This window comes from Musca domestica, unplaced genomic scaffold, assembly GCF_030504385.1.
Source record: "Musca domestica strain aabys unplaced genomic scaffold, Musca_domestica.polishedcontigs.V.1.1 4, whole genome shotgun sequence".
NCBI classification, from domain to species: Eukaryota; Metazoa; Arthropoda; class Insecta; order Diptera; family Muscidae; genus Musca; species Musca domestica.
The window spans coordinates 13,048,568-13,062,561 of record NW_026712328.1 but is presented as its reverse complement, the minus strand read 5'-3'; the positions used below and the strand labels follow the sequence as shown (position 1 = coordinate 13,062,561).

Below are 13,994 nucleotides of genomic sequence, written 5' to 3'. Positions count from 1 at the left end.
TAACTTATTTAATCTCAGCACATCCTAATATTTTGGTCTATCTTAGATACCTCCCCCTCACGATTTCCTCAACAAAACGAACTATACAATATGTGTGAGGTCAAAATCTTTATTTCTATGATATTATTATTAAACGGATGTATAATACCTCATTTTAACATACATTTTCAATGGTTGCATCTGACATTTTTATGATTATTCAAAATGTGGCCCTCTGCGGGGACGTACACTGACCCATGTTACTTTTCTAGTATATTTGTGCATGTAAATTGTTTGTTAGTATCTCATGCTCCGGTGTGTAGGGCAATCTTTTGGCCCAACATTCTCCGGGAACATCGGATTCTGCTAGAAATAGCTGAACGAACTCGGTGAAAGTGCAGCAAGTTAATTAAATTGTCATTTCCTCTAGAAGATCCATATTTAAATATGATCTTACTTTGGGGTATCTTCAATATGAGATATACGGATGAAACATTTAGGCATAAGAAGCTATATTTACATCGAAACTGATTCGAACCCAACTTGGTCGTTACTCACACTAACCAAAGTTCAGCTTCTTCAAAAATTTTCCCATTCGAAAAAAAAAAATATGAAATATGGAAAAATTTTCGATCAAAATTCCGAATACCACTGATGACAAATGATATGGTAATGATAGTATTTATTTATTATCTTGTCGGCTCTAATAACCAACTTTAACTGAATTCTCTGTCAGCATTGATACCAAAATAAAAATTGTAATGATGGAGATAAGCAATATAACGATAAAGTTATTTCCTTTTTTATTTTTACTAATAGAAGCGATTATTGCAATATCGAAAATTATTCACTAAATATTGCCAAATGTTGATTCCGTTTTAGCCAAGCAATAAGCAACATTATTTTTGAAGATTGAATTTATTTTAACATTAAATAATGTTGCTTTTTGCAATTATATCTATGTGTGTGTGGGTCTGTATTTCATTATCCAATAGCGATTTGTAAGTAATTTTCATTAAACACAAAAAATCGAAACATAGCAATGAACTGCTGCTGATGATGATGGTGTTAATCTAGCCCGACTACATTGTATTAGTAAATGTAAATGAGGTCATTTTATTCGGATTGAATATTGAAAACATTATTTGGAGACCTACCTACCTGAGTTCTCTTTGAGAAGTAAGTTGAGGTAACGAAAAAACTAATACGTAATGCTTAAAACCCATTGAGAGCACAGAGAAGATCGTTTTTGCTCACATTTTTTTATTACTTTGCTTGTATGCATGTGCATACATACTCGTATGTTCTTCATTGTCAAATTTGGAGAAGTGCATATTCAACAAGTTCGACAAAATTGTGTGGTGTATACAATTATACATACTTACAATTATACATATTTACATATTTAAACAGATCAGTTGTAGATTTTAATTAGGAAGAATAACAATTATGCTCTCTCGTTCAGCCTAATCAGGCTAACTATTTTGTTTATTATGATGTAATAATATATATATAATATATACTTTTTTTATTAAATAGACAATGGTTTTTAATAAACCGTCTGTCGTATCTGATTACAAGTTAATTTATGTTTATACTGAGTTGTATTCAAATATTAGAAATTCTCTATAATTTAAACATATTTTTAAATATATGACCAGCTGCCTCCAATAATGTGCTTCACGACCATCCAGAATGTTAATCACATCTTCTTCGGATAGTATTGCGGATTGGAAAAAACTCGTCCTAAATTCTGCCAGGATAGGGCACTCTCCAATGAAATGCTGCAATGTTTCATCACGAATCAGATTACATAACGTACATTTACGTTCTGCATTTTCAGTGTTAAATCTGGATGCATTCAAATTGATAAGTCCACATCGTGCTTTAAAGATCCATGAAATTTGATCGCTAGTAAAAGAGTCAGTAAAGTACATTTCTCCCATTCTATAGTCTAAATGTTTATAAATTCTATCTTGGCTTTGTTGTTTTAGCCTCAAGTTTTCCTGTAATAAATATGTTTTTTCTTTACCAATAATGCATTTGCTAAATAATGTCCATTCATCTTCAGTTGCGGTATTTGGCCATTGAACGTTTAACCGATGAGCCATACTTTTAATATTTTCTACCCAGAATCCTTCTTTTTCTAGCAATATATTGGTTAATATTTTCGGTAACCGATGTTCTTGGTATTTGTACAATACTTGATGTATATACTTTAGATTTAGTTTGAGTGTATATAAGTGACAATTTTCGACATTGGTCTCAAGCATAAGAGCGTAGTTAGGTGTAAAACATGGTACTTTGAGGATTTTCTTTAAAAAGTAACGCTGCAACTTATCGACCTCGTCAAAATACGAATATCCCCATACTTGTGCAGCATAAGTTTGTACTGATCTACAAACAGCCTCATAGACATTCCATTTCATTTTCACATTTACATCTTTCTTCCCCAGAAAATCAATCCATGTAGAGTTTATTGCCATCTTTGACTGGCTAGTTCGTTTCTCAATGTGTTTTGAAAATGAAAGTTTCGGGGTAAATTTGACTACTAAGTATTTGTACTCATTTACATTTTTAATTTCATTTCCATTAAACTTCCATTTCTCATTTCTGCCCAGCCTTCCTCCTTTTCTGAATATGAGTATTTCAGACTTGCTCATATTGACTTTCAGATTCCACTTTTCACAATAGCTTTCCAGGTTTGAGATCATTTGTTGTAGCGTTTTTATATCATCTGACAAAATCACAATATCATCTGCATAGAGCAAAAGCCTAATGTTTATATTGTGAATATCAATACCTCCTTCTAGATGTTCGTGTAGATCATTTATATAGAGCGTGAATAACAATGGCGACAGGAGGCAACCTTGTTTCACCCCTGAACTGGTTTCAAAGTAGTCTGACCGTTCTTCACCTGTCCAAACCGCATACTCTGTGTTGTTGTATATACTTTCAATCAGTTTTAGAAATTTGTTCGAAACACCAAGTCCAGCTAGTTTATATATTAAAGATTTTCTGAAGACATTATCGAAAGCGGCTTTAAAGTCCACAAAGAAAGCATATACTTTGTTATTTTCGTTTTGTTTAATATTCACAATTGCTGCCAGGTTATATATATTATCCACCGTCGAATAGCCCTTTCGGAAACCTGCCTGGTATTCGCAAAGCACTTGATGATAGTCTACCCAATCATAGAGTCTCTAATTTAAAATTCCCATCATTATTTTAGCAATACTATTCATAAAAGCAATTCCTCGGTAGTTTGATGGTTCTGACATATCTCCTTTTTTGTGGATTGGGAAAATTATGGTTTTCTTAAAAGCATTATCAATACATCCTTTATTTAAAATTGCATTATATCTCCTGATCAATTGTTTGAGAAAATCATCAGTTGCGTATATAATGTGTTCATATGAAATTCTATCCTCTCCTGGCGCTTTGTTTATTTTCAATTTTCTCAATATACTTTTTAGCTCGCACATGGTTATTTCATTGTCTAGAATTGGATCAGTTATAAAATTTTGAGCATAGCTTATCTCAAGAGCTTGATGCGGGGGATTCAACAGACCTTCAAAGTAATTTTTAAAACTACTTGAGGATATTGACGTACTGATTTGATATCTTTGGTTCCTTATCGTTTTCACTGCTTTCCACCACTGTTTTGAGTCATTAACATTGTTGATTGTATCTAACAGGTATCTGTTGTAACTTTGTTTGTTGGACGTGCAGATAGTTTTGTATTTCTTTGTTGATTCTATGTATTTTTTACTAATCTCAAGTGTGTTGCTTTTCTTATATTTTTTTAGTAAAGAAAACATAATTTTTCGCGCATTATGACATTTAAAATCATACCATGGCTGCTTTGGCGTGAACACTTTTCTGTTCACTTTAGATTTTACTGATGCTCTTATTATGTTTCCAAGCTCGTCTAAGGTAACTTCATTTTTCCTACTCAGAGTTTTATTCAGATTCTCTTGGATACATTCTTGGTATCTGTTTATATTATGTTTATCCCATAAGAGCTTAGGCAACAGGTTAAGATTCTTGACGTTAGTGTTTTCTGTAGTATATTTAAGTTTGAGTTTTATTGGTAAATGCTCTGACCATGTTTGATTCTCTACTACAAATTCCTCCGCAAGGCTTAAAATTTCCTGGGATACTGCGCATATATCATTTACGGATTCTCCTGTACCACTTATGTATGTAAGATGGCCATCTTCGTCTCCACGAGTTCTGCCATTTAGAATGAAAAGGTTATAGTTGGTGCATAATTCTATTAGGAGGTTCCCTTTTCTATTTGTAAGTTTGTCCCGAGATTTTCGTGTGGCCATACCTGCAGCAAATTCCACTCAAATCTTGTGTCAATTCACCAATCCTTGGATTAAGGTCTCCGATTAGTATTGCATATAATATATCATTTTCTTCGAGAAGTTTACGGATCTTTTTGTAGTCGTTGTCCCATTGAGCGGGCCTCCAGTATTGAGAAATAGTGGAATTGTTTGGAGTGAAACTGATAGCAATTGGTATTATCATACTGTATGACTCTATGCGTTATGCCCAATTTTGTAGTTCTTTCGTTGACTGCAAATATGATGCCACCAATTGCTCGGCCATATATGTGCTCTTTTGTTGCTGCAACGTTATACAATTGAAATCCAGGGAAATATTTTTTTATGTTTTCAAATTTATTTTCAATCAAATGGGTTTCAGTGAGTATAATTATATCATTATTATGTAAATAATCGAAAAAGGATGGGTATAAATATTTGTTTTCAATCCCATTTACATTATATGATAAAATAGAAAGGTTTTGAAAAAATAAGTTTGGGATTGTATTTAGTTTTTTGACTCTGTATTTAGTTTTTTGATCGTAGTTAGTGTCCACAGATTTAATAATGTCACCATAAAGTTTGTGTAGTTCATCTTTACCATCGTTCTTTTCGGCAATGAGCTTCTGATCTTTATTCCAACTAAACCATGTATTGTTTATCCTAATGCTGTCTTCTTTAACTGTGATTCTATGTTCCTTACTTATGGCCAATATTTTCGACTTGAGACAAAGAGAAGCTTTTTTAAATTGTTGCTTTGATGGGATTAGATCTCGTTCTATGTAAATGTTGGAACCAGCTAGCTTCCTGCTGTTACGCATAATTTCTTCCGATTCATGGCTTGTTTCGAATTCAGCCACTACACTCATTTTTCCATTTCTTTCATAAATTTTTCGAACAGATCTTGCCCTCATTCTCAGTTCTAGTTTGTTTGTTAATAAATTATTTACTTCTTTTGTTGGCTCATTTGTACAATTTAGGCCACGGATGAAAATGTTGCTGCTTTTTATATGTTCCTGCATCCACATTATATCTTTTTTATTTTCTTCACATTCTCTTCGTACTTGCTGTAGTTCCACCTTTAGCTGTTGATTTTCCGACCTTAGAAGGTTTAACTCCGAGCCAATTGAGGTTATTTCCACCTTTACTGCTTCAATATCTTCCTTTGTAGACAACGTTTTTAGCTTTTCGTCTAAATTTGCATTAATTGTGCTGCTTATAAGGTGTATAAGTTCCATTTGTGAGAGTGCAACCGGCGATGTTCCAGTACCTGGTGATAATTCATTTCTGTTTCGTTTCGATGACTGGGCACTAATTGTTTGCTGGGTAGCAATGGCCTTTGGTGGAGGTGAACGTTGCATATTTAATAATTGAAACTATAAGAAATGTAACGGAAAATTCGTTGTGGTTGGCAGGCTAACTATTAAATAGATTAGATTGAACAATTTTACACAAGGTACTCAGTTTATTATCAAATTGTACTCAAAAATAGACCATGGTTTGAGCAAAGTTTCATTAGAATTTTCTGTCACTACAAATATTTATTTGTCCAAAAAATAAAAAGGAATTTAAAAATAAGTAGATATATATTTTTCTATTCTGACAAACTAAAGCAATGATAGAAAATTGCTTGACAAGCTAACCACAGAAAATTTAATCTTATCAAAAATGTATCAAAATAACAAATTTGCAACCTCATCACTGAAAATCTAGCCAGAATGTAAAAAAAATATTCGATACCAAATTCCCTGCAACGAATAAATGAGACATTATTAAATGTGAAATTCAAACAATGTCCGTACGAATTCTTCGTAAGAGGAAGAGGAGGAAAATAGATACTCTAAAAGGTAAGAAAAGTAAGCAAATTCACTTCCTTACTATGGGTTTAAAATATCCCCACATTTACAATCAAGAACGTGAAAAAAATCAGACAATTAATTTTTGCGCGGCATGAAAAGTTGAAAATGGGTTTATGATTTGGTTAAAACATACATACCCACACAAATGTCCCTATGGTCATATCATCGAAGAGAAGTGACACCGAGCAAAGTGTATCAATCATTCAGAACAAAAATAATAATAAAACTGGAAAAGTAAATCCGACTTCGGGGATCCTAAAACATTACCAAAGTGGATGTTGCAAACTAATAAAACTAAAGAGCACGCTTTTGTGTCCATGCAGGGGCATCTTTAGAGACATGTTTAATTGAAATAATAATCGCCACAGACCTCGCTATAGGAAATGTCTTTTATATATAACGTGTCTTCTGCCGCTATATTTTGGAGCAATTGTTACAAATTTTACGATAATCTTAAACTACGAAAGCGGTAATTTGCTAGATTGACTCCAGTTGAAAGACAACATTTTAAACTAAAGTGACCATTTTGCTTTAGAGGAACGTTAAAAGGTTACAACTAATATGCATTTAATATTTTTAAAAATAAGCTTTGAAAACTAAAACTATGGGCCAGCAACGTTAATCGGGTCAACTAGGGATAAATAAAAGAACGTCGTACAAATAATTTATAAAAATGTTCAAGGGGTAGAAAATAGACAGTAAAAACGCGACATAACACGAATGCAAAGTTTTCATGGAATCCGGTGACAAACAATCAATAAAACGATTTTCTTAAAAAAATTGCCCACCCGGATGGATTGATGGTAACATCAAAGTAAGAATCGTTGGGAATTTTCGTCTTTTCAATGGTCTCTGTAGAAAATTGCCCAAAAACTTATTTTCTTCAAACCATTTGTTCTTGAATTTCCTTAAATCGATCGCACTTACCCATGAATGGCAACGCCACACAGATCCAACGCCGCCAATTGACCGCAACCATGATGATGAAGCTTGAAGTAGTTTATGGTTGCTGCTGCTACTACAATTTGATTTTTGATGTTGTTGGTCACTAAGTGCAGTCCAGTTACTGTTAGATCAGCTATGCGTTTATCGCTTTTAACCACAAAAATAGTGAATTATTCATTTGTTGTTGTTGTATTTTTTAGTTTGTTTTCGTGTGTTTATTAATTCCTTGTTTTGTTACCTATTTTTAAAACATTTTGAGGTTTTATTTTTAATTGTATCTTAACACATTTTTGCATACATACATACAAGCCATGGTAGTGTAACGGGTGGTAGAATAATTGTACCTTCTAAATTCAATTTTTGTATAAATGTGTGTATATAGGTTTGAAAAATACAGACAATTTGTCAGTTCTAAGACAATCAGATTTCGACGTTAAAGTTCAATATATTTTTCAATTTTTGGATAAAAAAATTGGTCTCAATTATAAATAATTGCAATATTAATTTTTTTTTTAACTTTTATGGGAGAGGTTCCAGAAGGATTGGACCGACACAAATTATAATGAAAGTAAAAGGTGATCGACACTTTGATATTTTTAGTGCCAACCTTGGTTTCCAAAATACTCCAGACACAATTGTCCAACGGTATCCGGAGATTTTGGTGGGCATTGTACGTTGGAGGAAGCGAGGAACCTCATTTTGTAACCATTCTTGGGTGGCGCATGCTGAGTGCGATGGTGCTGAGTCCTGTTGGAATGTCCAAGGTCTGCGGCCAAAATGTTTGCGTGCCCAAGACTTAAACACATCCTCCAGAATATTTTCGCTATAATATTCTGTATTTATTCTGATGCCACGGTAGATTAATACGAGCGGAGAGTGACCATCGGCTGTTATGGCGGCCCACACCATCACCATGGCCGGCGCTTGAGTTCTGGTGGCCAACCGAAAGTGCTCATTTTATTGCTGGACAACGAATGTTATCTCATCGGAAAAAACCCAATTCGGTAGTTCACGAATTTCGGCCGAGCGAAGCAACTCTTTAGCTCTTTTGAGTCTATTTTTATCTGTTGCGGTGTAAGTTCTTGCACTTTTTAGAATTTTAATGGCTTTAAACCGAGCTCATTTTTTAAAATTTGCCGAATGGAATATTGCGATATGTTCTGCCCACGAGGCATTTTTGGCCACTGCGGCGCGGGTAACGAGCGATGGTACGAGACACAAATGATTTATCCAAATTTAAATGCTGGAGGGCCTTAACGATAGCCACTTGTGATTTTCCAGCAGGTTTCTCATCTCAACCTGTATTTCACCGATTAAGTCTAGTGTGAACATGCGACTTATGGGCATAACTTGTGGTACCTTTTTCACAACATTTTGATTAATTATAATTCTCTTCTTTATATATCTACCAACCATATGTATATACAATGTAAATATGTGATATATCTGACTAATCCTTCGGTATCTCCTCTATAAATGGTCATCACTTTGAATAATGTTAACGGAAGTCAGAGTATACATCTGACGACAAAACCGACAAATATGTTCCCAACTTATTGATAAGGAGATTTAATATCGAACAAACAAACAAGCAAAAGTCCAGTTAGCTTCAAAATGTTGCCATTTTGGTAGGAAATGGTGAAAATCTCTAGAGTCGACTAACATGAAATTAAGTTTTTATAGATTTTTAAAAAATGTTATTACGAAACAACCATCTTTTAATAGAAACTAGGAAAATAATCAAAAATAGTCACACAATTAAAGAAATAAAATTTGGGCTTTAACCTGGAATTCATCAACAGTTAAATGGAGGAAAGCTCAACATCCTAAAAATATCAATCTGAAACACTGTGCGACGTAGATCGACAGGGGACTGATATCGATGGATCGACTCCAAATTTCCTGATATGGATTTTGTACAAAGACACATAGGGTGTATAATCAAATTCACTTTTGCAGATTTTGAACATGAGCTTTTAGGACTCGTCTCATTACCAAGTAATGAGTGAGCTCGAGACTTGGTATCCGCAAAGTAAACAAGCATAAAGGTGTTACTTCGATCGTCTACAATGTGCTTTAAAAATTAAAAAAAATTGGAAATGATATCGGTTGGTAAAAAGTCTGATAATCTGCGAAAAAGTCACCAAAAATCAAATATTCGGATGTACCGTCTTATGAGAGCCTATAGCAGCAGTCTTCTGCCACATAAGACATAACCCATTACAAAGTACACATACCGAGTTTTAAACGATTCCCATAAAAATGTTGTGCAAATCATCAGAATACCGAATATCGGGAATATGGGGAAAATGTGATTTAAATCGCACCGAATATCGGATTGTATATGGGGTATATGGGGCTATAAGAAAACCTGGACCTATATAGACAATTTGGGATCAAGTGGAACCTTTCACAAATTCTAACAACGGATTCTTAAACAAATTCGTCTAAATTCCGAATATGCGAAAATACTGTTAAATGGTCGCTATAAGAAAATGTAGACTTATATAGAAAATGCTCCGCTACTGTTACAAAGTTATATACCGAATATAAATCGATTATGTGATATAAATCGCCAAAATGCCGAATATCTGAAAGTATCGTTATTTCGGTCTACAGGAAACTGTAAACCTATACGGATAATTTTTTCCACCAGAGGTTGAACCCATGAATCTATGGATCGAATCTTAAACAATTTCTGTTTGTGTTCAATTCCGAAAATACCGAATATCGGAAGGGACAGATATATGGGGGCTATACGAAAACGTTGACCCACGTGGCCCATTTACGAACCACTAACAAAATACACAATACAAGTTAATATACCCTCCATAGTATGGTGGAGGGTAAAAAAAAATTATAATATTAAACATCACTGCCCCGCATGAAATGAATTGAGGGATCTTAAGATGTATTTTAACGTAATCCTTCATTTCAAAAAACTTAAGAGTCAATAAGCAATCGCAATTAATGTTGACAGATACATGCTCAATGTACAAAGTTTCCCCACGCGTAATTATAGATCATCCCTTTTCAATAATGATATTGGTATTGAAATTGAATTACTCACTTTTTTCAATTTTATTTTATTTTTTATTATTTTATTTGAAGTATAAAACTGTAATTTTTTATCTCAATCTTATTTTAATGAATACATTTCTGGTTTTAGAAAGTGAATGGTGGTTACATCCCGCATTTAACACTGCATCCATGTTTTCGGTTTTCAAACATTTTTTATAGTATTAGACTGAGTCCATTAAATGACTTCAATTTTGCTCTGTTTCAAACTAAACCTGTTTTGTTTGTTTGTTTCTTGTGGCCTGAATAGAACGCTTTATTGTTTTATGGGCTAATGGTTGGCTATTTAACGCTAAAATGAATTGTATCTGGCATCGAAATCAACACTTTTGCGGATTAGTTTGGAAATGTAAAGTTTCAATAAATCATTTTTGTTAAACTTAATAAAAGAAATGAAATAAAAAATTACTTTTCCAAGGCGAGTCATTGAAAAACTTGGAAATAAAAATCCTATTCATTCTAAATACACTCTGAATTTTGAATCTTTCGCCATCGATATGGATTGGTTATTGGGACTTAGCTCTTTAGTCCATAACGTAGAAAAACGTGATGGTTTCGAAGGAATTTTAGAAGTAGCTCATTATTTTCCTTTTACTGCCTATACAGAACGTGGATTGTCTATATTACTTTATCTTTTTTTATATTTATATAGGACATTTGTACAGTTTTTCTGTTGCAGACCTGTTATTTTAAAACAAGAAACAGAAAAACTAGAAAGTATCAGTCGATATGCCATATCCGTCTAGCGAAAGGTCAAAAAAGGTTTTTTTAATTCTAAATATTAATTTTTTTAATGGGAGAAGAACAGATACGGTCCATGTTTGTGTTTAAATCCATCCGGATACATTCCTCGACTATACATTTCTATACTATAAGTATTCGCTGACATAGTCCATTTTGAAACATGATTATAAATAATCCGACGTGTTATATTTAGGCCCTCTCTTTGGGCGATATTTGTGTTCGAGTTTTGTTTGTGGAAGAAGCAATATAAATTGTTATATTTTCTTTAAATTTGCAAAAAATATATATTATAATTTTCCAAGATAAAACAACAAGGTTAGTCCCTTCGTCTCACATGCATTTCAGATTTTTTTACAATTTTGACCGTATGTTAGGGAAGTAACAATAGGAATTAACCTATATATTCAATTGTCGCACCTTATTTAGTATAGGTGGAAATATTTGGGTAAAATCGAATACTAATATCACATTTGATGATGTCTCCTATGCGGGGTGGTACAACCTGGTATGAACCGAAAATTTCTCTTTCTCATCTCATACAAATATATCTATTACGATAGACTTCGTATGGGATTAGAATTTTTAAAAATTTCGCACTTATGTAAAAACGTTGGTCAATATTGAGATGTTTTCGCAGGCGATCCAATATCATCTGTCGAAATTTTGTTTACCAAGTTTACAAAGGTATCTCGCAGGAGATACTTAAAATTAGGAGCTACGTCAAATGTGGACCTTGAATAACATTTCTGAGTGAAAAAGCAAAAATGTCTACAACCAATCCGTTTGGACTGAAAACGAAGAAGCACTACTTAGAGATAGATGTGAATCGGATGTGTAATTTTAATTTAACTTAAGTGAAATTGGGAAATTACAGAGTTAGAAGTATTACTAACAACAAAATTATCCGGCTCCGCAAATCTGGTCATTTCATTAGTATATGTTTGAAAAAACTTAACATGAAATAATATACGTTGAACATGTAGACATGAAATTAAAAGAGTTACAATTAGGGTAAATGTAATTATTTAATTGGCCTAATGCAATTGAAATCAAATTGTTGGTGAATCATATTGGGGCAGTTTGACTTTATTTTAAAACTAAGTCAATCTGCTCTAGCATGATTCACCAGCTACCAGGCATGCTCTAAATAAATTTTAGAATAGTGTGTTTTGATTTACATATTCGTTTAGTCACTTCTCTTTGAAACCTGTTATTTCGATAAAAATTCTAATAATTCATAGCATTGAAATAATACAACATTGTCTATTTTTGTGAAATATATTTTTTCAAGTCTTTTTTATGATGCTTTGTTAGTTCCGCATTATTTTTTGGGATAATAAAATTAAATAAGCATCGATTGATTGGACGTACATGTTAAGTATCAGCATTTTAATAGTCGAAGACAAATCGAAATAAGATAAACGGCTTGTCAATCAAGTTTTAGACGGAGTCTAAGGTGCGAAGTAGAGCAAAAAAAAAACATAAATCTGGACTCCAATTCCTAATATGTTTCATATGTTCAAATCCTCAGCTATGTGCTGCTTACTGAGGATATACAAGATGAGATAAAAAACTTCAACAAAGACAAAAGCCATTATTTTTACACTCTTTTAAGTTTACATTTTTTTTAATTGAAAGCAAAAAATGTCGGAAATAGCATCAAATTTTAGATTAAGTTTAGATTTATTCGAATTGGTCACCTTTGGCACGAATTATGGCCTTCAAACGGCCACTGAAACCGTCACACGCTGCCCGTTTCCCGGAGAAACGCTTGCTTGAGGTGATCAACACTTTGATATTTTTTTAGTGCTGCCAACCTTGCTTTCCAAAATACTCCAGTCACAATAGTCCAACGGATTGGTATCCGGAGATTTTGGTGGACATTGTGCCCTGGAAATGAAGCGAGGAGCCTAATTTTGACCATTCTTGGGTGAGGCGTGCTGAGTGCGATGGTGCTGAGTCCTGTTGGAAGGTCCAAGGTCTGCGGCCAAAATGTTTGCGTGCCCAAGGCTTTAATACACCCTCCAGAATATTTTCGTGATAATATTCGTCATTTATTCTGATGCCACGGTCGATTAATACGAGCGGAGAGTCACCATCGGCTGTTATTTCGTCCCACACCATCATCATGACCGGCGCTTGAGTTCTGCTGGCCAACCGAAGATGCACATTTTCAGCTGACCTCTTTGGCAAGTAAACACGATCAAACTTCTGGACAACGAATGTTTTCTCATCGGAGAAAACCAAATTCGGCAGTTCACCACTTTCGGCCAAGCGAAGCAACTTTTTAGCTCTTTTGAGTCCATTTTCTTTCTGTTGCGGTGTAAGTTCTTGCACTTTTTGGAATTTCAATGGCTTTACCCCGAGCTCATTTTTCAATGTTTGCCGAATGGAATATGGCGATATGTTCAGTTCACCAGCCGTTTTTCGGCCACTGCGACGCGGATTTCGATTAAGTCGCTTCTTTACTTTTCGAACCATTTCTGCTGATGTTGCTGTTTTCTTTCGTCCATCTCCTTGACGTCGGGTTACGCTATCAGTATCAAAAGATTAATTCACACCTAAATGTTAAGTGCTCCAACGATAGCCACTTGTGGTTTTCCAGTCAAATATAAATAATAACACGAATAACTCTTTTAAAATATATATCGGCCAACTGCTTCTTCAAAAGTTTAAAATTTTGAACTCTAAAAACTTTTGATTTCCAATCTTGGTCTGATTTTTATTAATCCTAGCACATCTCACAATCCAACCCATCTTAGCACAACTTATGTTACAACAAGCGTAAAAATGGAAAATATCGGTTCACTTTTCTCTAGCATTTCCCTCAGAAGAAAAATTGACGGAAAACTATTACATATTTTGCATATTATCTAACGGAAGTACCTGATAAAGTCCAAAAGTATCGCACGAGAATGGACAATATTCAACTACAATATGTCAACATTTGGAATAATACTAACCCTCTTAACGCGGAAAATCAACATCCGATTTTCTTTAAATTTACCCGTCCCAATATAGGGGAAGGAGAATCCAATATTTTTTGTCACCTCCCGCA

The 13,994-nt window shown here is 33.9% G+C and overlaps 2 protein-coding genes across 5 annotated transcripts in view; one reads left to right on the top strand and one right to left on the bottom strand.

Annotated features, from left to right (window-relative positions):
• LOC101894940 (uncharacterized) overlaps nucleotides 1-13,994 on the top strand; it is a 193,321-nt gene that overhangs the window by 94,890 nt on the left and 84,437 nt on the right. The window contains exon 1 of one of the 2 annotated variants that reach the window (XM_059126585.1): nucleotides 5,888-6,157. The exons of the other annotated variant lie outside the window; for it this stretch is intronic. The gene's annotated coding sequence lies outside the window, so the exon portion shown is untranslated. Of the gene's footprint in view, nucleotides 1-5,887; nucleotides 6,158-13,994 lie in introns of those variants that run through there. 2 annotated transcript variants of the gene reach the window in all.
• The window catches only part of LOC101887237 (uncharacterized), a 98,881-nt gene that overhangs the window by 84,175 nt on the left and 712 nt on the right, over nucleotides 1-13,994 (bottom strand). For all 3 annotated transcript variants that reach the window (XM_011295291.3, XM_059126586.1, XM_005186050.4), the window contains exon 2: nucleotides 7,097-7,352. In XM_011295291.3, coding sequence (XP_011293593.2) covers nucleotides 7,097-7,148 — 52 coding nt within the window. In that variant the 5' untranslated portion in view covers nucleotides 7,149-7,352. The remainder of the gene's footprint in view (nucleotides 1-7,096; nucleotides 7,353-13,994) is intronic.